Raw genomic sequence first — 24,350 nt, forward strand, 5'->3', positions numbered from 1 at the left:
TCTTTCTCCAAAAGCGCAATCGATAAAGTGGATTTCTCAAAGCTTTGATGCAATGCCGCAGAACCTTCCAAGTGAAATACTTTTAAAGTTTTTCTCGACAAATATGCCTCAAAAGTTGGATCTTGCATTGTGACCAGGCAACATCAGCAAATCTCCTAAAGATTTGAGATCAGTGACCATAGAAGGATTAAATCCACAAGGGATTACAGTATTACCGTATTGTGTGTGTACTGTGATAGAAACATAGAAGGAATCAGTGATGGCAAAAAAAAAAAACCCGAAATGAATTTGTTGAAGAGCACAGAGGCAGAAATGGAATTTATTGTTATAAAAAAAAAGTAGTACACGTACCTATGTTCCTCGTTACAATAATAAAACTAAAGCATGTCAGCATGATAGAAAAACCTCATTCACTACCACTGGCAGCTTTGCAGTCAAACATGCATGTTAACTGAGAGGGCTGTCACTTAATGCAATGTTTACCTGAGCTGTGTTGAGATTGAATATGAAGAGCCTTTACTTCCAGACATGCAGTACACATAACAGTTCAGAATTTCTAAATGTTCTGTAACAACATGGCAAAAGTTTGTCAGTGGAACAAGGTGTACTTTGTTACTCTCTACCACTTGCACATGTTATGCATCATTGTCCACCTTGAACCACTTTGGCTTCATCCGTCGCAATGTAACGGGACATGCCAGTAGTTAAGGGTTATGATTACTCTGTCTTGCTCGAACAAAGTGAGATCAACTTCTAAAAATAGAGCCAACTTTTTCTTGCCTGCGTTCAGGCACCGCCTCCTCAATGAGTGTCGAAGCATTAAGAGGTGGCTAATCCATCAAGACAAGAAGCGCGTGGGCTTGTGACACTTGCAGCGTTCCTCACTGAGGGTGCTTTGACGATATAGAAGAGTATTATTATCTGTTTGCCGTTGTGTGTGTGTGTGTGAGTGAGTGTGTGACTTAATCCACAGTCTGAAAGTTTCTCGCAATTCGCAATGCACTGAGATGTTTTTGTCCTCCTGGATCTGATTAATGGGATTAGATTGTGTGAAGACAGGTGGACGTTGACCTGCAGACGTCTGGGGGCTGGATGGATAACATGTCTCCGCAACATCAACAGGAAAGTCTGAGCCAGGGTGCGGGACAAAGCGACAACAGACGGGTAGATATTGTTGATACATGTCTTGTTGCTATCCAATGCTAACATGATTTATTATTTTTAAAAAAATGTCTTGCTTGACTGTGTTTGAGCATATTATAATGCACAAAAGTCCTTTATGTCATTTTTCATCCTGAAAAAAAAACCAAACATTCAATTTAAATAGGTTTTTACACATCTTGTTAAAATTTGAGATCATTTGAATGAGAATTGGCTGTTATTGAAAACTCTGTATAAGCAGGACGCGGTGCAATCCATCAAACATTGACAAAGGCGGGCGGCTATCAGGGCATAGTTGTTGGCATTGTGCAGTTTAAGGAGCACTTGCTTAACGGCACATCAACATTGCTGTGGTTTCTGTTCTGAACCCTGTTCCAATTTCCATATTTACTTCCCACTACAGTGTATTGAACGTATCCTTATGCCCCGACGCACAGAGTCATTCATGAGTGTGACTGTGACAAACTGGATGTCGGGGACAATTAAATTTGTGTCGTGGCTCTAAAATTTCCACCAATTTTAGGTGCGCTGTGTGAGGAATGTTTGTCCCCCGTGACTCGGCTGTATCAGCAGTATTACACAGTATTACAATGCTCCAAATGTGTGGCCTATTAATTCAGAATTGGGGAACCTTGAGCTGGGATAAAAGAGGCTGACTGGCCCATTATTGACAATAGTGACTGACAATAGCAATACAGCAAAGAGAGACATGAGCGTTTGTGGCATATTCACAGCAAAGCTGTGTTGGGCAAAGGTGCAGCAGCTAGCCGGTTCACAGGGCCCTTCCAAAAAGTGCACCCGCCCTCATCACTGTATTGGGGGTCTCCTCCACCAGTCCAATATTGAGCAAAGGTACCTCAAATTGGTGTTTTCCAATGTGGAACTGACCTGACAAGTCTCAATTTGTGTGTGCAACAAACCTTGACACGTTTGTGGCATCACATTCTTTATACGGTGTTTGTGTCTATTTTAGCGCGTGAAGTCTCAAAGTCTTCGGTGTCACTCCGCACCCTCTCTAGTCATCAGAAAGGCTCTCTCCAGGTCCAAGACACTTTCCAGGTAAAATCCTTTCCACACACAACAGATGGAGAGTAGAGTAGATGTTAAAAGCTGCTGTTGTTTTAATCGCTGTGCAAATCACGATAAGCACCATCCCCTTTCTTGGTTACAAATCATTCAGCTCATCGTCTGTCCTCTCAAATAATCCACCCAATTTCTCCAGTTTTATTTGCTGACATTGACTTTTTGGATTAAAGGCTGAACGATAGGTTCGTTGCCCATATGCTGTGTATCTGATTTTTTAATGAATTTCTGAACGGCTCACTTATGATTTTTTCAAATCCGACCTGGATCGCTTTCATATGTGGTCCTAAATCGGATATGTATCCGTTTTTTTACAATGCGATCAGGGTCTGAAAACTGGCCAGGTCGCACATATCCGACTTTGACATCATCCGGAGCCCCAAATGCGCTCTGCGCAGGCGAGGGAAAGTGCTGGCAGTTGTTTTGAGAAACAAAACAATTGACTTTATATTTTACTTTAATTTAACCCCTCTTGAAACCTGTAGCATAAAGTGGACATTTATGGTGATGGTAGTAATTCAGATCGATTCATTTTTTACGCACGGTTATGACGTGAAGTGATGTCACCATGAAACGAGATATTAAAGCCTCGCCCCTACCTCCGACCTATTCGCTTCACTCTAAAAATGCCCCGACATGCTGGACCAAAAAAAAAAAAAAAAAAAAAGACATGCTGGACCACATTTACTACCGCAAACACAACGTCGGGAGTGACGTCGTCTCTTCGTCTGCGCATGCGGGCCACTTTGGCGACGCATGTGTTCATACAGCAAACAAGACCGAGGTCGCATTTAGAATGTAGTATGAACGCTTCCACAAAAAAAATCGGATTAAAAAAAAAAATCGAGCATTGAGCATTAAGACCTGCGGTGTGAACCTAGACTTAATGAGTAAAAGTGTTGAGCTCTTCCAGAGAGAGCCTCCCGGTTCCCGTCTTCCCGGAGACGTGCTCATTGGTGCAGTCCCTCCTGAGGGTGCCCGACAGGTTGTTTCTCCTAGATGGCCACACTCAGTTAAAAACTGGCATGCAGACTCAGGACAGACACCTCTTCCTCTTCACAGACATCCTGGTGATCGCCAAAGTCAAGTAAGCGTAGCTGTGACCTGTGTGTGTGTGTGTGTGTGTGTGTGTTTCAATGCCTGTCTCGGAAGGCAAGATGTTCACATTCATGTTACATTTCCGTTGCACCAGGTCAGCCAACCAATTCAAGCAAAAGGCCCAGGCGCGTTTATGTGAAATGTGGACTGCAAGTTGCATAGAGGAGGTGTGCGAGGGACGCACTTGCCCAGAGACGAGCTTTGTCATTGGTTGGCCCACCTGTAACTCTGTTGCAACATTCAGGTGAAACATACACACCCCACAAATACATCATTCAACATATTAATAGTGTTCGTAAGAGGCTGCAAAGAGCCCGAGCCACAATTTAAACGCATACATACCAGCCATGTTTTGGGGAAGTCTGTGAAAAAGTTTTGTTTGACATGTCCCTGTCAGCTCAGCGGAACAAAAAGAGAAATGGCTGTCTCACCTGAAAAGGTGAGTTTGCACTGTACATTAATGTGTGTTGTGTGTAAAAGGTAACAAATTCAGAGAGAAAATCATTTTCCCTGCAGTCGCATTAAAGAGGAAAAAGAGAAGGAAGAACCTAAAACCATCCCTCTCAGAGTGTATGGGAAGGGACTCAATACTTACGCTGTTGTAAGTCGACGTAGAAGAAGAGAATCTGTACAGACACGGAGCATGTTTTCATTGCTTCCCACTTATGACTAGTGGATGTCGTCCTCTCCCACCATTTAGACCAAGACTTTGCCCGTCAGCAATTCTGATTCGACCAATGAGGTGATCCGACTGGCTCTGCAGCAGTTTAGCATCATTGTGAGTAACAATGATTCAGAGATACAATCCTCTGCATCAAGTTTACTCTTTAATTGAAAAAAATAATGTAAACAAATCCATTCAAATCATTGTGGCATGACTGTCCGACTTTGTTCTGGTGTTCAGGGTAACGTGAAGGACTACCAGCTGTGGATCCTCTCCAAGAGGCACAATACGCCCTATCCTCTCATTGGTTAGTCACTAACTTTGGTTCATCTCCATTGCTTAGTTTAGCAACCATTGACTATCTGTCTTTCTTAGGTCACAAAACTGTTCTGTGGTCATCCACATTCTCATGAAACACTCATTTGTAGCCGTGGCTCTGTATTTAAGCGAATCTTCAATGTTTGTGAGTCTGTGGCACACTGTGTAGTTCTTTCCACAAAGAGATGTGCTTGAAGATTTAAAAAGATGATGGCAGGAAGAAACAAGCAACTCTCTTGTGTCTCAGGTCACGAGTTCCCCTTCAGCATCCACATGAGTCACGTGCGGCAGACGTTGACCCACAGCTCTGCGGTGCCAGAGAACAGAGACTGGACCATGCAGGTGGAACAGCTGCAGGCACACAAGCGCTGCCAGTTCATCCTGAAAGCACGCCCTGAGGAAACGCTTCAACTGCAAGTGGCGACAGGTGAGCTCAGTTGTGTGGCATTACCGTTACCGGACATGAGCTGGCGCAGCCATTTTAACAGTGGCGGCTGGGCATCAGGCCTCCGTCCCCGGTTTCCGTCCTGCATATTCAATCAACCCGCGCGGTCCCAGTCGGTCGGAGTCAGCCAACCGGACTTACCCGATACCGCGTCACTTGCAGGTGCCGCGCTCCTGACACGCGGTCGAGTAAGGAAACAATCAAAAAAGAAAAGGGTGTGGTGTACCTTGATCACAGACGTGATGAAATGTGTCCAATATTCTTTTTATTTCACCAGTGACAACGCTGTGCGTGTGTCAGCTGTTTTTGTTTGATATTTTTGCTTTGTTTGGCTCATGTCTGCTCGTGAGGCACCTGCGTGTGACGTAAAGATTACGTAATCGACGCCGATTGGCTGTCGCCGGCGAAGGGCGGGCCGGGACCGCGTGGGTCAATTGAATATGCAGGACGGGAACCGGCGACGGAGCGCCGATGCCCAGCTCTGTTGTTTTCACTGTAGACTATCTGTAATATTATTGAGCAGCCTACTATATGTTTAAGTCCATAAATCCACCATATCTGCTCTTATGCATGCTACCCGGGCTCCACATTCTCCTCTCCAAATATGTTGAAGTTACTACACCGAGTTGAATATGAAGACAAAACTCGATATGGTATAGAAGTCTGGCTGAGCCCCATCCAATATGGCCGCTACAATCTAAATGTAATTGATGCTACTTACACATGGCGGCCATATTGGAGGGGGCAAGGGGGGAGACACTCAGATCTGCTGGAGCCGGACTTGAAACAATGTTGGCTTTGACAGTATCTCCACTTAAATTTTATTGGCTTTGAGTGGTGCCATTCAGTGTCCAGTGGTGCTCAATATGTGTGTATGACACAAGGACCAACTGCTCATGTCACGCTTTTCTATCGGTGTTGTTCTGTTTGCTCAAACTAGAAATTAGATCTTCTGAGATGCTAAAGATAAACAAATCAATTTTGCTCATCAATAAATGTAGACATACAATTTATCCTGCTAATCTAAAAACAGATATACAAATACTTTGAAGTATTATTTGTTTTTTGTCCCTTTAAAGGTGACTCAGCTGGACTGGTGGGCGTCACCCTGGTGCCCTCTATTGACGAGCCGCCACTGTGGTCTAATACTCTCTTTTGTCTCTGTCAGAGTTCCCCCAGAAGCCATTAAAAAGGAGGCGCTCCCTCATCACTTGGGCCTTTCTGCGAGGTTCCTCCCCTCAGATGGCGTCATCCACAGGCACCGCTTCTCAGGGCTGCTTGTTCGGCCGCCCCCTCAGTGCCGTGTGTGATGAAGATGCTCTGCCAAAACCCGTGATGGTGGGTGTTCACACTTGGGCTGAAGGGAGAAGGGCGAGGCCAGCTATCTATATTTTCATAATTGAAGGTCAAAACTAAATGTTTATATCTATGCATGAATATGATACCTTTCCATTAAATGAGCCTCGATTCCCAGTTAATTCCCGTGGAAAGTTCCCCGGTTTAATTTTACCGGAAACTTTCTGGAAAACGTTCCACTTTTTTGCAATCGTAGTTCACACGGATTTTGACATAATACCATTTCCTGGTCACTCTCCCTCGCCAGGACATGCTGGCGCTGCTGTATCACGAGGGCCCGTGGACGCGGGGCATCTTTCGGCGGCCGGCGGGCGCTCGGGCCGTCAGGGAGCTGCGGGACTCACTGGATGCTGGCGAGTTCCTTCTTCCGCTCACACGGGACCACATCTTCATCATCGCCGGTGTCTTCAAAGTAGGTCGTCATGATGACCCATATCTCTCACCTGGCCTTTAATCTCCTCCCGCACATCCACATCAGCAGGACATCGTGTTCATAGGGTCCTTAATCTGCATTCTAATCCTTGTTATTGTTAATGGACAAGCACTACATACAGTCTTTACACTGTTTGCCTTCTTGGACCTGATCACGGCCCAAAATGTGATCTTGACCTTCTCTTCTAATGTAAACATCTTTTCCTAGGACTTCTTGCGCAACATCCCCGGCAGCCTATTGTGTTGTGAGCTCCATGAAGAATGGATGGATGTTCTGGCCGATGAAGAGGGGGCGGAGGAGCGGGTGCAAGAGATACAACGGTGTGATAAACCACTGAGCAACCTCATTCAATCAGTAATCCATGCAGTAGCAGTCTGTTGCTAAAAGAGTGCAGAGTAGATTGAAGTGAAGAAACCTCCAGATGCATCTGTTTATGTTGCTTTTATTTGTCACTTTGTCATGTGTGTACTGTGCTCAACATAAAAGAATATAAAAATGTAGCAACATTGAGCAAATCTTTTGACAATTTTCGCATCTGCAAATTGACAAATTTCATTTCATTTCCCTCATGGGATTAATTAAGCATCTATTGTTCACACAAACCCACATTCTTCCTATCAGTCTATCTATTAGTAATCAGTAGCCCGCATTTGTCGGCGCATTTTGTAGTGTGGTGTTCCATAGACTCGAGTGACTGAAGTTTTTCGAATTAGGCTGTACTTATTTACGGGGAGAGATTTGTCTTAAAATGATTCACTCAAATACATCCGCAATGTGTTTTTCAGATCCACAAATATATTTGGGATTTTCACGTTTTTCAGATTCACAAATATATTTGAGATGATCTTGTGTTTTTCAAATACTGCATATGCGCGATTTTCACGTTTTTTAATGTGTGTGCAGTTATCATGACTTATCATTTACAAATATTCAATTCTGCTTGTGAAGTGTTGACTGTGCGATCAGTGGCCATGCGCACTTATTTTTTAGACAAATGTCACGCCGTTTCAAAATGTTCACAAAAACAGGTCTCATTCACGTGGAGAGCCCGTCCCGCCTCTGTCCGCTAGGAGGCAGTGTTGCTGTCTTCATTGAACAGGACCAGCAATTGAAAAACAGAAAATGAGCCTTAATTCGATCTTCTATTATGTGTTTACTTAACACAAGTCGGGAAACGAAATACGACTGTAATTTGTTTTCCTTGAGTTTGTTTTGCCTTAACACAGAAGACCTTCGTTGTCCGCTGCTGCAGCGGCGTAGCGGCAGAACAACAACATTAAAAACACAATGTAAAATCGCAATGTATTCATGGATATGGAAACCGTGAAAATCGCTGCTGTTTTTGTGTTAATATTTTTTAGACAAATCTCTCCCCATCCTTATTTGTGTTGAGCACCGTATTTCAGATTGTGTTTGCCCAACAAACAAAGTCAAGTGTTGCAGCGGCAAGTAGAAATAGTTGGTTGTCCTCCTGCAGGATGATAAGTCGGCTGCCCAAAGACAACGCCCTGTTGCTGCGCTACGTGCTAGCCGTGCTGCATGCTATCCGAGGCAACGCCCGCGAGAACCAGATGACCGGCTTCAACCTGGCGGTGTGCATCGCTCCCAGCATGCTTTGGCCCCCTGGGGCACTATGCAGCCCCGAGGCGGAGAATGAAGGAACCAGGAAGGTAAGTGAACGGAGGGACGAATTATGTCAACCAGCACTGAGCTGCCTAAACCCACAGCCAATCCATCCATCCATCCATTATCTGCCGCTTATCCGAGGTCATGTCGCAGAGGCAAGCAGCTTCAGCAGCGAAGCACAGACTTCCCTCTCCCCAGCCACGTCTTCCAACTCTTCCGGAGAGATGCCCAGGCATTCCCAGGCCAGTCGGGAGATTCTCTCCGGCATGGCCTGGGTCGTCCGCGGGGCCTCATTTCCAGTGGGGCGAGCTCGGAACATCTCACCAGGGGGGCGTCCAGGAGGCATCCTAATCAGATGCCCGAGGCACCTCATCTGGCTCACGCCCGGATACCCATTTACCAATTTAAATTGAGAGCTTCGCCTTTCGGCTCAGCGCCTTCTTCACCAGGAAAGAACGATACAGAGTCCGTATCACAGCAGACGCCGCACCGGTCCGCCTGTCAATCTCTCATTCCATCCTGCCGGACCCCCTCAGCAGCGCCTAGAAATTCTGTCCATAAAGTTTATGAACAGAATCTGTGACAAAAGGCAGACCAGATCCTCACTGGAAACAAATCCAAATTACTGTTGGCAATGCGGGCCAAACTCTGACATTGGTTGCACAGGGACAAAACAGCCCGTAAATGGGGGGCTCGGTACACCGTACACCCGAAGCACCCCGCACAGAACTCCCCGAGGGACATGGTCGAACGCCTTCTCCAAGTCCACAAGACACTTGTAGACTCGTTGAGCAAAGTCCCATGCACTCTCGAGGATCCTGCCGAGGGCGCAGAGCTGGTCCACCGTTCCGCGGCCGGGACGAAAATCACATTGCTCCTCCTGAACCCAAGAATTGAGACCCTCCTCTCCAGCAACCCTAAATAGACCTTACCAGGGAGGCTGAGGAGTGTGATTCCTGTAATTGGAACACACCCTCTGGCCTGCCTTCTTAAAAAGGGGGACCACCACCCCCCGTCTGCCAATCCAGAGGCACTGTCCCCGATGTCCATGCAGTGTTGTAGAGGTGCTTTATCGCTATTTCTAAAATCACTGAATCTCGCTTTGCATAAGGTAGAACAAAACATCTTTGTCTCGCTGCGTAACCGAGGGATGGGCAACTGCCAGCCTCCGTTAAGGCTATTCTCACAAGTCTGTTTTCAGCAGTCCTGCGAGTGCCACTCTTGCTGACCACCACGTGCAGGTCATAAAATCTCCTATGAGCAACTTTATCAGTATCATAGAGTGACAGTGGCAAACGTCACACTCAATTTGTCAAATATCAAATTGTGTCCTGAGGAAGAAATACGTAAACTGATTTAAGTAATACCGTACGTAGTTACATAAGTATATCAATATAAACTAAACAGATGTAAAGTGACGGTCAAAGTAGTTAGCTTTGCTACATATTCTGAAACAAAGATGACAAGCAAGAATGACAAACAAACCTTTAAAACAATAAAACTGCTATTAACTAAATTAAAGAGGCACTAAACTTCAGTGCTACTCCAAGTATGTAGTTTCATAAGATGATATAACTTTGAAATGTATAACGTAAGCGAGAAAGCAACTTCAGAAGTCAACAAAGTTTTTTTTTTGTGCTTTGCTGCAGGTTTGTGACTTGGTGAAATTCATGATAGAACACTGCCAGCAGATTGCGGGAGAGGAGCCTTCCTCTCTGTTTGGAGGCTCGCCACGGAGACTCGCCACGCAGGAGACCGACCTTTACGGTACTCGCGATCTTATCTTGTATCCGGAAAGCCTTTACGTTGAAACCATTTTGTGTCTACGTTGATGCTCACTCACACTGTCATGCCACGTTGCCCTCAGCTGAGTGGACGTACCCTTTGACGGACTCGTCTTATGACAGTCTAGAGAACGAGTTGGATACCAGCAGCGGCGGCTCGCCCGGCTTTTGCGGCAGACCTCTCCGATCCAAACCAGGCAGCCTGGACTCGGTCCTCACCTTCAGCGACTACGAGCAGGACAACGAGCCAGACGTGCGGCACGCTAACTGGCAGGTGCAGAGGGGAAGCAGGCAGATCCAAGATGCCCCCACCGCGGACCCCTCCTCGTCCACCCTGGACTCCGTTTCCCTGCACAGCATCCACAGACAGCGTCGATGCTCTGAGCCGGCATTGGTGCACGTAGCAAAGATTCAGCCGCACTTCTCCGGGAGCACGGATGGTCTCACTGGTGGTGAGGAGGAGGAGGAGGAGGATGAAGATGATGACGACAAAGGCAAGCGTGCCTCAAAGTTGGGTCTTCATCACAGGCGCAGAAGGTCAGTGGCGCCGATGGAGACCAGCTCCTCCAGCTTGTGCTCGAACCCCACCTCCCCCGCACCAACGGCGACCAAAGCATGCGATTCTTCGATCCTCGCCGCCAGCTGCGCTGAGGCTGTGGGCAAACGTGAGCAGCGGGAGACAAGTCGCAAAGCGTGTCCAGCCAGAGAGCATCTTAAATGGGGTACTTTGAAAAGCTGCAGGAGCCTCCACCCCAACTCTTGGCTGAGGAAAGACCGCAGGTTGTCCTTAACTCAACAGGAGAGCTTGGAGAAGAACTCTGCCTCCAGCGCAGACACAAACACACCCACCAGTGATGAATATTAGCATCATACAACGAAAGAAAAAAAAAAAAAAAAAAATTTAGGGGAATAATAGTCATTGTCATGTCATGTAGGGTTAACTGTTTGAATGGAGGTAGTGTATTGTTGTCATAGCAAAATGAGGCCTTCCATAAAGGTAAAGGCGTGAATACCCCACCTGGTGGACATGATGCCATAAAGCACTTTCACGCTTCTGTCGGCTCATCTGCTGTTTGCGTGTTTGATCACCTGCGCAGCGACAGCTTCTCATGCGTTGGCAATAGTGATGCATGTTAAAAGCAATTTCATTGTTTGAATGGTTGTAAAAGTGTGGGGAAGACATGAAGAAGACCATGACATTGCTGCAAATGAAAAAAAGACTTAAAGCATCAGTCATTCAGTCAGCACGGCCATTCGAATCAATCAATACCCCTTCTAGCAGCCACGGTTGTGGCCTGGCAGTGCGGATCGGGCTTCACCACTGCCCATCAAACTCTTCCCTCCAAGATTGATATAAGAACTAAGAATCCAAGCAAACAAATCTGGGGGTCCTGACAGTAAACTAACAAAATTGACTCGCTAGCACCTTCCAAATGCTCTCGTGGAGCTTCGCCCCAATGTACAAAATGCACTTCAACATGCTATTAGAAAGGTTACTTTATTATTATTATTATTATCTGCTTTCTCTATACACAGATGTGTTCTAGCTATGTACAATCACTTGATAAAATTGTGTGGTTACATAAAAGATGTCAAACTGTGGAGATGATGACAACACGTCACAGACTTACAATAAAAATATGCCGGTTCTTGCTGTGTGGGCTTTGCTAGCATGTCGGACACCTTCTGTTTGCCAGATTGATCTGATCAGTCCTTAGATGTGCCACAGTGTGACTGACGTTCGTTTTAATAGTCCATCCTAGACTGCAAATGGCGGGTCGGACAGCCCACCTTGGCGACAGCGACAATCACCAACAAAAAGTCACTAAGAGGAGCCATCTTGGCTTTGTCGGATGTCTGCTACGCTCTCCGGAACGCGCGCCACCATGCCCTCCAGAGACCTGCTCAGACAGATCTGGCAACCCAGACGCGATCTATGGACAAAAGGAGACACAGTCGTGCATTTACTTACTCTCTAAGTTACTTGTGGATTTTTGTGATTGAAATAAAGAATGAAAATGAGGCCAATCGCATTCATTCTAGCGACAGCGTACTGAATCTGTATGGTGCAAGGTCTCTGGTGCACCGAGAGGGATTACAGCTCGCTTGAAATCGTTACATGTTCATACAAACGCGTCATGTGCATCATATAAGACTTATTTAATAACTTGGGCTTTTATTTAGGATAGTAGTGATTAAATCAGCTGGAAAACAACATTTGTTGAGCCACAGAACCTACTCTATATTAGAAAAAAATCATGGGTAACCAGTAAACAAAAATACTAAGAAAGTATGAAAACTGAAATAATGATCTTGCTCAAAGAAGTATGCTGGTGTTGCTGTGTTTTAGTGCTGGTCTTGCTGGTACACCTGCAAGTTTAATTGAACAACAAATCTGATCTACTTGCAGGGCTCATGATTTATTATGCTGCAATGGCAACCGTTGATTCTTCTGCATGTCGCTCTACAGTGCTGCCATTTATAGAAAGAGACATGTTCCTTGATAAAAATTGATTTAAAAACAACACACACTCAACAATAATAATGACGATAATAATATTGTGGTGAACATACTTATTGTGGTCATTCTTTCACTTTTAACCATACTGCGGACTAGCATGGCAGAATAAAAAATAGGGGATTTCCCTAACAGACAGTCCAGCCTTGTACAAGGGAATAAGAAACATCTTTACTCTGCCACTGCAGATAGAATGTGGTTGATATTGAATGTCGTTAATATTTGTTGAAGGGCATTTTTTTTAATTTTTTTTTTTAAAAAGAACCCAAGTAATTTTTCTTTGTGTTTTTTCATCCAAGTCATTTTTTTGTTCTACATTTTAATGCAAATGTTCAACATCCTTGAGAATCGAAAGATAATTGCACGTAAAAAGGACGCACTTCAATTATTTTTGCTCTAAACCCATCACTATATAAATGGCATACCAGAAAAAGCAAAACATACTATTTAACTATCAAGCAATATCATTTAGCGTGATAGTTTCTGGGAAAATATATTGTTTGGAGAATTGTTATTCGGACAGGCCTAACGAGGCCTACTAGTTGGTCATCATGACCTCGGCACCGCAAGTCTTCAAACGGGATGTTCTCAGAGGGAAGTGGCGACTGAGCTTAAGCGTGTCATCAGCAGGGCACGTGAGAGAAACAGAGACTGGAAGAGTCACAGAAAGACAGTGAACATAGCCTACTTGGAATTTTTTTATGGATCAAACACCTGCTGTGAATTTTGCCCTTTGGCTTTTTGTTAGAGAACAGCAAGTTGTGCAAAAAGTACTCCAACATGGAACAGTTTGACTAGTCTGTGCATTCAAATGTTTTGAGGTCAAATTCAGTTCATCTGTACAGGTTATAGTGAATTTCATCGCTTCGTCCCAAAATTTCACCTAAAGCCGAACACCCAGCACTTTTTGTGAGTAGCGTGTGAAATGCTTTACGCTTGTGATTCCCGCACTTACTCGTGCTTAGCAAGCAAGTCGTCTCTGTGCTTGAAGGTTTTATAAACAGTCACTGATGACAAGATGATTTTGTTTCAAAACTATTTTCAATAAACTACTTGGAGAGGTCCAATTAACTTACGTGTCAGTCAAACCGTACGCCAAGTCCAGCATGTCCATTTCCTCGTCCGTGACGGGGCCCAGTTTTTTGTAGACGTCCTCGTCAAAGATGAGATGACAGGTGGAGCACGCCAGCGTCCCCTCGCACGCTCCTGCGGCCCAACACACACTTGATGACTGGACTGTATGTGCGCTGCTCAAGCACGTGTCAGTGAAGTTCACAAACCAAAGCCATCAAAGTCGAGATCTTCATTAATGACGACGTCCAGCAGCGAGTCCCCAGGAGAGCCCTCCACCGTTATCTTCTCGCCGTCTCTGTTCACGAAGTGGACCGTCACCCTGTTGTCCGACCTGCACGGGAAGTGAACCATTGAAAACATCCCTGTCGAGTCACACGATCACATTCCGTTTATTTCAAACGTTTTTCTCCCCGTGTGTATTCAACCCGGTGACCTTTTACGAACAATGATGGCGAAACCGTGCACAATGTGATTAAATGTCTATAATCAGCCAGCGTCTGACTCGCTCCTGCACCAATTGACCTTTTAAGGCAAAACTTGCAAGGATTTAGCAAGTAAACCCCACAAACGCTTAATCTCTCTGGGGGAAAAAGGGATGAGAAACAAGCTGGTTGATAGCCTTGGAGCTACAAAAAAAAAAAAAAAAAAAAAGAAAGAAAAAAGGGGGATGGCTGCGGCCTTGAACGCACATGAGCTAGCCCAATTCAAGGTTCTAGCAACCTCCCAAGTAGAACACGCTCAACCATGCAGTCAGTCGTCTTTCACCAGTGTGATGAGATGGAACAAAAACTTTGAGCCAACTACAAGGCAAAGACAGGCTTGTACTCGCACAACACAAGTACAGGGTGTTCCAAAAATGTGACATTGCTTTGACGCCTAATAATGGCAAATGTCAAATTTTAACGAGATGTGTGAAATCTAACCAAGTTTAATATTAAACTTGAGCTTAATTAATGTTTTAGGGTTTTTTTTTCAGCAGCAATGAAAAGACATTTTGTATGATAGCATTTGCTCACAGTCAAACAGATGTGACATTTCTGAAGTAAAGACCCCTGCCCCCCTTTCATAAGGATACAGCGGCTTTAAAAAAAATTCTCATTCAGGACAGTGCATTTTTTTATACATTTGAACAGATACTTTTTTTTTTTTATATCCAGTCCATCAGGTTATTTTTTTTGTACTTTTCATATACTGCACATTCACATAAAAAAAAACATGAAATCTCTTAGCCAATGTGGCTGAACAGAATAAAAATCTCCTAGCCACACTTAAGTGTAGGTAGCCATGACATCCCGTTTATGTTCTGTCGTTTTACATTGCGCCGAGCAAATGTGCACATGGCATATTGCAGCCCAGATAACACAATAAAACTTCAGGGAAGATGTTTTTTTCAGGTTGTATGCATAGCTTGATGGCTAACTGCATGTTGTAGTGGTAAAAATGGGCCAAATTTTCATCAATAAGGAAGCTGTTCCTTGGTTGTCAACTTGCCTGCGTTTCAGCCCACTCCAAAAAAATCTGGATAACTGGGAGGATAAAAAAAAGAGTTTTATGATAAATCTCAGCAATTCAGTACTAAATTGTGAGCCAGTATTTGCAAATTTTCAACACTTGTGTTTTTAAATAATGTCTTTAAAGAAAAAAAACCCCACAGAAATGTCTTTACGGGCTCTTTAATGTTTAATGAGTGTTTGTTTTTCAAGATTTATTGGAGTATTTTTTTATTCAACATTTTTTCCAACAGATTTAAATGTAATTGTTTCTACATTTGTTTTTTTCTTATATTCATAATGTTTCAACTATGTATAATGCTACAATGACTTACAATAATAAATAAAGGTATATTTTAGGATTAAAACCTCTGCCTCATTTTTAATGAAAACTTGGGCCCACTATGTTACTGTAGTTGATGATGGTCACTAGGTGATACTTGTAAAACCACATTTTTTAGGTGGTACTTGCTGCAAAAAGTTTGAGAACCACTGCCTTAGTTAAATTAGTTATATTTTTTGGTTTATGCTACTATTATTACAGACATACTTTGTGATAGCGCAATATAATGTCTGTATACAGCTACTTATAAACACTTACATTTGCCCCCTGCAATTTTCTTATACAGTTTATAATAATAATAATAATAATAATAATAATAATAAAAACAAAATTGTCATGATTACTACATTATTACAAACAACTTTGGAAATTTCCATGTTTTCTTCCAGCATCAATGCAGATTTCCGATTCATCATTGAATATAACTTTCATCCGCTCACCCACAGTCCATGATTGCTTTTCTTTAGCCCACTGTGGCCTTGTTTTGGGGGATTTCCTGTATGTGAATCCCATTTCCTTAACATGCTTTAAAGTTCAATTGCAGACGTTGACTCCAGTTTCTGCCCATTTGTACCTCATTTCTTTTGTAGTGCATTTTCTATTTTCATGGGCTGGGCTGTCACTTGCATAGGGCGTTTCTACCTTTGGGAGATATTATTTTCCATCTTGATGCTTTGAGGTCTACCTTGGTCTACCAGGACGCTTCCTTTTTATAGCCTTCCCGTTTTGTTTGGACTTGGTTAAGATTTTAGACACTGCTGATTGGGAAACACCAACATTCAGTGTTGTTTTACCTTATTGAAGAAGTTTAATAATTCCCTCGTTTATTTCAACTGACATCTCGTGTTGGAGTCATGATTCATTGTCAATCCAATCGGTGCTACAACTCTACAAGGTGTGAGCACTCTTATTCAACTAATGAGTAGATTCAATCTGATGCAGGTGTTTTGTTTCAGAATTGAAAATTACCAGATTATTCCACATTTTTTCCATTGCAATTGAGTGACTCCAATTTTTCCAAAAATGTCAGAGTACAACCATTTGCTTTTTCTTTCTTTCTTTCGTGTCTTTAAAGGGTGACATTTTGAAGAAAACATATTTTGTGGAACATCCTTGATTTCCTTTTAATTTCCCAAATGAAATGTCTGAATAATCAATCTCCAGTAGCGTCGATTCCTCTTTTTTTTTGTGCCAGGGGTTGTTGATGAAATGCAAACTGGAGTGACCAGGCAAATCCCAAACGCACAATACTCAAGTTGTTTTAGCCGGTGCGTCAAGTGTTAGCAGACGTGAGCAACTTAGTCTATACGAAAAAGAGTTATTTACCGATGCCAATAGCGGAGAAAATGTGTTCGAGACGGATTGTTGTACCTGTGCCACCCAAATTTGCAAATGTGGGGTGTTTGCGCTGGCAGCCGCTGCCATCGGGTCCAACGACCTACCTCAGCGGCTGCGTGCCGGTGACGAAACTCCGGTGACCAGTCAGCCCCGAGGGAGCACAACTTGCTGCCGCCCTCCGCGCATATTCACGTACTCCAGCGTCGGCTATTCTTCGGAACGCTGTCAGCAGTGACGCCATTTGGAACACTAACAATATGTCCAGTAACACACTTGAAACAGCTCCACGCAACACAACGCGAGCTTTCTTTCTTTCTCTCTCTCGCTCGCTCTCTCTCCCTCACCTTGCGCGCTAACAAGCTAGCTAGTTACTTAAAAGCTACTCGGAGTCACTCAGTCAGTGTCACGCGTATTGCGTAACTGGCCACTTCCTGTAGTGCGTGTTGACGGCGTGGACAACACACCGAAAGCAACCACAGCATGGACCGGGATATGAAAATTAAAACAAACAAACAAACTCAACGTTCAAACAAAAACAAACTTGCTAATAAGGATGACGAGCAACCGCTTTCATTAATAGGTGTTCGTTTAACTCCTGAATTTCCTGTTAAGGCAACGAGTTGGAGCAGTCAACTTCTGGTCGTAGTTTCAGAATAAAAGATTTACCGTTGCCCATTTAGGGAGACATAGTACCTCGAGTTCGCTAAACACTGAACGTGTAAACGAAATGAATGGCGAATGAGGTCATAAGTAATGGGCATATCTTTATAAATACACTATGCTTGACAAGTGTTAAAGTTCACTTTATTTTGAAGCACAATACCCCAGTATATATATAGATAATGTATATGTAGATAATGTATGTATGTATATATATATATATATATATATATGTGTGTGTGTGTATGTGTGTATGTATATATATATATATATATATATATATATATATATATATATATATATATATATATATATATATATATATATATACACACATACATTATCTACATTGTCTATCTGTCAATGTATATTGAGAGAGAGAAACATTACATTTGCACTCACAATCACACCTAGGGGTAATTTCAATCAACCTACCATGCGTTTAATTCGTCGCCATTTTTATCACTAAATATATTTCCAAAGGTGCTATTGGCATGAAACAACCCAAGTACTGTAGTTCATCCATGCAAAGAAAGGAATTGTATTCTTTTATCTGAATTTGACCAGTCAGATGCAAACTGAAATCTGCATCATCACCCAATAGTTGAACATTAGCTGGTAGAGTTAATTAGCTAAGAACACATTGAGCTTGCTTTTTTTGTCGCATTAAAAAAATGTACTTCGTTCATTAAATGGTAAAAATATATTTTCTTTAGGGACAGGTTAATTATCGCAATAATATTGATATAGCTATAAACAACATCCATATCGCATGTTTTTCCAATATTGTGCAGCCCTAATATATATATATATATATATATATGCAACATGTATATATATATATATATATATATATATATATATATATATATATGCAACTAATAACAGTGGCCTTTCTGTCACAACAAAGCCACTGCAGTCTGCTTCCTGTGTCTGGAAAAGAGCTACTCTGCCTATATTATATATATATATAGATAATGTATATATATATATATATATATATATATATATATATATATATATATATATATATATATATATATATATATATATATATATATATATATATATATATATGTGTGTGTGTGTGGGTGTGTGTGTGTGTGTGTGTGTGGGGCTGTGTGTGTGTGTGTATACTGTAGCTAATAAGGTCACCTGGCAGAGTAGCTCTTTTCCAGACACAGGAAGCAGACTGCAGTGGCTTTGTTGTGACAGAAAGGCCGCTGTTATTAGTTGCACCTGCATCAGCATTGATCTGAAAGGGCAAAGTACAAGTAATATGGAAGATAACCAATAACCTCATTAAAGCTGTGGCTTCTCATTGGCTGCTCTGGAGTTTACAACCCAGGCGACAGTCTATATATGCTTCGCTTCTTGCATTTGGGAGCTGCTCGCTGTTCATCAGTGCCACCTCAGGTGAGTATCATGCTTTTGGAACACTGCCTCCATTAAGGGGTTTCATTACAGGTAGTTTATGTGTCTCGTTTACTGTGTTGTTTTACAGGATGTCCAAGTCAGTGCTGCTGCTGCTGTTCCTGACAATGTCAGGTAAGAAACCACAATGTGAGAATGGCAGTACATGCTTACATTTTCATTTGTTTTGTACATAACAAATGACTGTCTTTGAAGATTCTAAATTGTCCATAGGTGTGAATGTGAGAGTGAATAGTTCTTTGTCTATAAGTGCCGTGCCGTTGACGGGCGATCCGTCCAGGGTAACCCACGCCTATTGCCTAAATTCAGTTGGGCTGAGCTCCAGCTGACCCACAGCCCGAATAAGTACAAGCGCAATATGGATGGATAGTGTATTGTCCCAGCCCCCAAAAATAAAGCGACTTGAAGGAACACTGTTACATAATTGATTCTTTGGCATCACAACAGTCGGCTCAGTCATGTAATCACAGCTATTGACCTCCTGAACAGCTGTGCTGAGATTAGACTGAGACAAATGATTTATTGCACAATGCATTACAGTTATAGCCCACTTATCAGACTAGCACAATTGGCAGCCATTTATTTAATATTATCTATCATCTACAACGGTTATTTGTTCAACTGGAAATAACTGTGGTTGTGACTTTTAAACCTATTATGTAGTCAATTCCTAACTGGAGCTTCTCAGTCCAAACACGATATAATTATGTTCCTCCACAGGACTGCAAGCTGCCCCCATCGCACCTCTGAGAGGATTGCCCAAGGTGTCGCCACCCTCTGGGCTCTCTGATGACTCTCAGCAGAATGACATCCTGGGACATATTCCTGATGGCTTTCGCCAAGGTACTGAGCCATCCAAGGGATTCTTTGACAACGGCCTAGTGCAAGACCACATCAAGGAGATGACCAGGAGGACAGGTACAGTACATAGCAGCATACGCCAGGTAGACAGAAGTATTTGAGCAGTCCCCAAAATGTTCCCACAAAATTGGAAGCATAAATGTCTTGGTAAGAATGATGAATGATTAAGTAGTCTAAAACCAACCCCTGGTTGATTTGTTAACTAGTTTAAAGGGACACTGGGATGAGCTTTACATTTGCACTTATGTAGTAGGTTAGCATGTAAAAATGACATCAGTACTAAAATGCCCTCCTCTGTGGTGATTTAAGGGCTTTTTTGATTAGGTTTAACGAATTTCCCCTTTTTGGGGCATGGCTTATGTTTTCAGTCTCAGCGATCTCATCACGGGAGGGAGCCAAGCGTGGTAATATTGCTCGCTTTGTCAGTTCTGTTGTCTAAAACGGCAACCAATCACCACCAAAATGCAAATGCACATTTACTACTCTTGTTGTTCTGCACAATAGTTTGGATTTAATGACATAAAACGTGATCTCATCATGATCACCTCCACAAAATCAAAAATACCGTGGCGATCGCTTCTCCACTTACACAGGCTGAAGCAGACACGCGCATAAATGCGCACACGAAACCCGACTGGTTATATTTCGGACATTTCAGACGCTAAACTCGTGTCAACTCTCGGGAGGCAGACGGCGACTGGCAGTGGGCAAGCAATCAGGCAAGCATGGATCTTTATCCCCCCTCCTTCCCTCCCCTCCCCAGCTATCAGCAGGGTAACAGTACAGCTAATAGCAACAACTAGCTTCAGGCCGTTAAAACAAAAGGCGTTAGCACAACAACATTAGCTCCATACTATCCGCGCAGCATGTGGAGGTGATCATGAGCCTGTCTTCATGTTGCGGGGTTGCCTCCCAAGCAGTCGCGTGCGTTGTCCGACACCGCTTGCAGCCACTGCAGCTTCGGCATGACTGAAGCGGCGTGAGAGTGAGGTAAGACCTCATCGCACGTCAATGTTCAGAAAACAAAAAGTTCCAGCGAGGAGGCTGACTGCACAGCCGAGTGTGGCCACATTGGAACGTACCGTTTCGGCTGTTACGTTCCACGGCGTGTTGTCGGTCAGAAAACTGTGGCCATTCCTCATCCAAATAAATGTGCACGTCCACTCATTCCCACTTCAGTCTCTGTAAATATTCTGACTGGTGTTAAATGCCTCGCTCGTCCTAACCGTGATCAGCAAAGAAGCAGTGTTTTTTTTTTTTTTTTGTTCAAGCAATGAAGCAGTGTGCGCTCATCCCAGCATAAATCTATGTAGCTCACGCTCACTTCCACATTTCCTCATTCTCATAAATCAGCCACGGAGAGGTTAATCCTTTTGATATGTTGAAGTGGTCATTAGTAAGGATGTCCACATAAATTTTGGTGGCAATTGATCACCATTTTTGGACGTTATGAACAATGAAAGTACAATGATTTCCAATGGAGAGTTTGAAATCGGTTCCTCCAGTGACTCCGACGGAACAAGGATAGAACGGTAGGGGGATCGGCCATTCTCCTCATTAACAAGAGGCGCTATTCATGGAGTCACTTATTTCCCAATTTCTCCCGAATTTATTGATAAAATAGAAAATGACAACTCTTTCCATTTTCCTGATCAAAACACATATAAAATGAACTTGTTAGTGAAAACACGGCCCCATCGTCCCTTTAAGAGGTCTGTTTCAATACTTTGCTTTACATATTGTACAACTTAATCAACATGGGCTTTAACTGTTTTCTGTGTGATCATGTACAGCTTTTGTCCACAACCTCCTTGACGAGGGATTGGGAGAGGTTGAGACAAAACACTGGCTGGAAGATGAAGGTAATTTGTAAATCAGTGACAATTATTAACAGAAAGTAAAGAAAGATTTATTCATCTAGATGGATCTGAAAAATACAATAGATATATTGACAAATGTCTTTGGTGTCTGCAAAATGTCTTTCAGTCCCTATTGACGTTCCAGCACAGAGGAATGGAGGTGGTTGGGTTCGAGTTGAGGAACCCTCCACTTCTTCTCACCTTCCAGAAGGTTTCAGACAGGGAACCGAACCCTCCGTGTCGATCCCAGATGGTTTCAGACAGGGAACCGAACCCTCCATGTCGATCCCAGATGGTTTCAGACAGGGAACCGAACCCTCCATGTCGATCCCAGATGGTTTCAGACAGGGAACCGAACATTCCATGTCGATCCCAGATGGTTTCAGACAGGGAACCGAACCCTCCATGTCGATCCCAGATGGTTTCAGACAGGGAACCGAACCCTCCATGTCGATCCCAGATGGTTTCAGACAGGGAACCGAACCCTCCATGTCGATCCCAGATGGATTCAGACAGGGAACCGAGCCCTTCATGTCGATCCCAGATGGTTTCAGACAGGGAACCGAACCCTCCATGTCGATCCCAGATGGATTCAGACAGGGAACCGAGCCCTTCATGTCGATCCCAGATGGTTTCAGACAGGGAACCGAGCCCTTCATGTCGATTCCAGATGGTTTCAGACAGGGAACCGAGCGCTCCATGTTGATTCCAGAAGGTTTCAGACAGGGAACCGAACCCTTCATGTTGATCCCAGATGGTTTTAGACAGGGAACAGAACCTACAAGCCCTATCACTAGCGACTTTAAACTGGAAGATGAGCCCTTAGCTTTTATCCCAGATGGTTTCAGACAGGGAACTGAACCCTTCTTGACGATTCCAGATGGTTTCAGACAGGGAACGGAACCTTCCATGTCTATCCCAGATGGTTTCAGAAAGGGAACCAAACCCTTCTTGACGATTCCAGATGGTTTCAGACAGGGAACCGAACCTTCGATGTCTATTCCAGATGGTTTCAGACAGGGAACCGAACCTACAGATTCTAACATTAGTGGCTTTGGATGGGAAGCTGAGCCCTTAGGTTCTATCACTGGTGCTTTCAGGCAGGGAACCGAGCCAGCTATCTTTATCCCCAGTGGGTTTAGACAGGGAACAGAACCATCTCTTCACAGCCCAGAGAATTTCAGGCAGGGAACAGAACCGCTGGTTAAAACCCAAAATGGACAGGACCTTTCCACCTCCTGGCTCCTAACACAGACATGTAAAGGGGAGGTCATTAATGGAAAGTGCTATGAGTTCAACCCCACACCATTGGCCTTTAAAGAAGCACAGGTGACTGAATTTTATACATCCATCCTTCAGTGGTGTGGTTTATTGTGTGCAAATGATAACATGATGCATTTGCACGGTTTGTCTTCAGGATTTATGTAAAGCTCATAACCCACAAGCTGAGCTGGCATCTGTAACAAGCGCCGACCTTCATTCCCGCCTGGTTTCTATGGTTACCAAAGGCGGTGAGCGCAGCCCACAGTTGACGTGGTTGGGGGCCAAGGTTAAGGCAAGTCCCTTTCATCCACCAAACACTGAATACATACTGATACATTGAACTAAGGAAATGGTCCTCAATTGATGGGATACAAAGTGTCTCCTGTCAGTTTTTATTAATGGGGCACTGTGACCCTGAATAGAGGCCAAGGATAGTCTCGCCAGATGTTATCTCCACAACAGTGTTATTCTTACCTTGGTTCAAACATTGACCGTTGGACTTCTAAGTAAATGTTTCTTGTAGCCTTGATGTCAGTATCATTGAAAACCATACCAATACTAATATTTTACATAATATTGTTTGTAGACTGGATTGTCACACAATGTACAAATGTTTCAAATGCTGCAGAACCAGCAGGCCTCATGGCTCGATGGCTCAGAGATGAACTACAGTGACTGGATGCCGGGTCAGCCCAACATTCACACGGACAAGCCAGTCTGCGTGGAGATGTTCAAGATAGGTGAGACACTAGAAATACTCTTCACAGGCACTATCGTCCTAAAGCTTTCTTTACTAGGGTTAAGTTTAAATTCATGGCCCATTTCTTTATGACAAATATAAACACACGTACATATTCTGTGATCACATTATAAGAGCTATTATACAATAACCATACTGTAAATTTCAGCTGTAGCAGATTATAATAGCGTTAACAGCAGTTTTATGTACAGTTATACCTCTACATACAATATCATTTTTTTTCAATAAACAAGCAAACTATTCATATGGGTTGCCATCCTTATTTGAATAAATATTTTAAGAAATAACTAAGACACTTTAGTCACACATTGGAGAATTTTAACAATACCAGTTAGGCCCTGATTACACAGACAGCATAAGAAAAGCAAAGTAGGTTTTTTAAAACTGTAAATAGTGCACAGCAACCCCCCCTTCTTAATAATTAATTGCTCCAATTGCATAAGTCTTTGAGGCAGCTTTGATGACCACACACTTTTATCTGTACTATTAACCAAAGGTTAAGTGAACAGGCTCAGATAACAGACAGTATTTGGTATCTATTGATAAAGTGTAAAGTCAGTCTTTTGTACCATGGTGATAACAAACGTCTCCTGTGTCCCAACCCTGTCTATCAGATGAAAGCTGGTGGACAGCCGCCGACTGCGATCTGAAGAGAGCATCCATCTGCTCGTACCAAATCGCTGCATAAAGATCCACAATGACATCTTGCTCTTGATATTTGTCCAGAACACCACCACGTCCTAATGCTCATTAAAGCCATAAACGCATCGTACACCTGTGTC

At 43.3% G+C, this 24,350-nt stretch overlaps 3 protein-coding genes across 4 annotated transcripts; 2 read left to right on the top strand and 1 right to left on the bottom strand.

Moving 5' to 3' along the window:
• The first annotated feature begins 815 nt into the window (after nucleotides 1-815).
• On the top strand, nucleotides 816-11,991 carry LOC147153427 (rho GTPase-activating protein 20-like). 2 transcript variants are annotated; one of them, XM_086029687.1, is made up of 15 exons: nucleotides 816-1,164; nucleotides 2,135-2,220; nucleotides 3,158-3,331; nucleotides 3,437-3,586; nucleotides 3,740-3,781; nucleotides 3,859-3,943; nucleotides 4,043-4,120; nucleotides 4,247-4,313; nucleotides 4,572-4,751; nucleotides 5,938-6,107; nucleotides 6,373-6,537; nucleotides 6,766-6,878; nucleotides 8,036-8,228; nucleotides 9,834-9,951; nucleotides 10,052-11,991. In XM_086029687.1, the coding sequence occupies exons 1-15, from the start codon at nucleotides 1,093-1,095 to the stop codon at nucleotides 10,831-10,833; spliced, it is 2,475 nt and encodes an 824-aa protein (XP_085885813.1). In that variant the 5' UTR covers nucleotides 816-1,092; the 3' UTR covers nucleotides 10,834-11,991. The 2 variants fall into 2 exon arrangements, with proteins under 2 accessions (XP_085885813.1, XP_085885819.1); XM_086029693.1 differs by having other exon boundaries at nucleotides 1,122-1,164; nucleotides 3,244-3,331.
• Nucleotides 11,451-17,332, bottom strand: fdx1 (ferredoxin 1). Its single transcript, XM_086029694.1, has 4 exons — nucleotides 16,836-17,332; nucleotides 13,767-13,891; nucleotides 13,563-13,692; nucleotides 11,451-11,902 (listed from the first exon to the last, which is right to left on the bottom strand). The coding sequence occupies exons 1-4, from the start codon at nucleotides 16,970-16,972 to the stop codon at nucleotides 11,794-11,796; spliced, it is 501 nt and encodes a 166-aa protein (XP_085885820.1). The 5' UTR covers nucleotides 16,973-17,332; the 3' UTR covers nucleotides 11,451-11,793.
• Nucleotides 17,333-18,580: 1,248 nt separating this feature from the next.
• LOC147153429 (uncharacterized) lies at nucleotides 18,581-24,340 on the top strand. Its single transcript, XM_086029699.1, has 8 exons — nucleotides 18,581-18,807; nucleotides 18,896-18,939; nucleotides 19,546-19,743; nucleotides 21,480-21,548; nucleotides 21,673-22,874; nucleotides 22,963-23,100; nucleotides 23,437-23,548; nucleotides 24,183-24,340. The coding sequence occupies exons 2-8, from the start codon at nucleotides 18,897-18,899 to the stop codon at nucleotides 24,254-24,256; spliced, it is 1,836 nt and encodes a 611-aa protein (XP_085885825.1). The 5' UTR covers nucleotides 18,581-18,807; nucleotide 18,896; the 3' UTR covers nucleotides 24,257-24,340.
• The last annotated feature ends 10 nt before the right edge of the window (nucleotides 24,341-24,350 follow it).

The sequence above is a fragment of the Filicampus tigris genome, chromosome 1 (assembly GCF_054856515.1).
Source record: "Filicampus tigris isolate MCC_2025a chromosome 1, RoL_Ftig_1.0, whole genome shotgun sequence".
NCBI lineage: Eukaryota > Metazoa > Chordata > Actinopteri > Syngnathiformes > Syngnathidae > Filicampus > Filicampus tigris.

What these genes read in the sequence shown, in the direction of transcription:
- LOC147153427 (XM_086029687.1), top strand. Translation starts at nt 1,093, where the DNA reads ATGGATAACATGTCTCCGCAACATCAACAGGAAAGTCTGAGCCAGGGT. An exon ending in GACAAAGCGACAACAGACGG is followed by an intron (nt 1,165 to 2,134) that starts GTAGATATTGTT and finishes TGTCTATTTTAG; the next exon opens with CGCGTGAAGTCTCAAAGTCT. An exon ending in CTCTGCCAAAACCCGTGATG is followed by an intron (nt 6,108 to 6,372) that starts GTGGGTGTTCAC and finishes CTCCCTCGCCAG; the next exon opens with GACATGCTGGCGCTGCTGTA.
- fdx1 (XM_086029694.1), bottom strand. Translation starts at nt 16,972, where the DNA reads ATGGCGTCACTGCTGACAGCGTTCCGAAGAATAGCCGACGCTGGAGTA. An exon ending in ACCGGCACGCAGCCGCTGAG is followed by an intron (nt 13,892 to 16,835) that starts GTAGGTCGTTGG and finishes CTTCCCGTGCAG; the next exon opens with GTCGGACAACAGGGTGACGG. An exon ending in TCTCGACTTTGATGGCTTTG is followed by an intron (nt 13,693 to 13,766) that starts GTTTGTGAACTT and finishes GTTGGGCCGCAG; the next exon opens with GAGCGTGCGAGGGGACGCTG.
- LOC147153429 (XM_086029699.1), top strand. Translation starts at nt 18,897, where the DNA reads ATGTCCAAGTCAGTGCTGCTGCTGCTGTTCCTGACAATGTCAG. An exon ending in ACACTGGCTGGAAGATGAAG is followed by an intron (nt 21,549 to 21,672) that starts GTAATTTGTAAA and finishes AATGTCTTTCAG; the next exon opens with TCCCTATTGACGTTCCAGCA. An exon ending in GGTTGGGGGCCAAGGTTAAG is followed by an intron (nt 23,101 to 23,436) that starts GCAAGTCCCTTT and finishes CAAATGCTGCAG; the next exon opens with AACCAGCAGGCCTCATGGCT.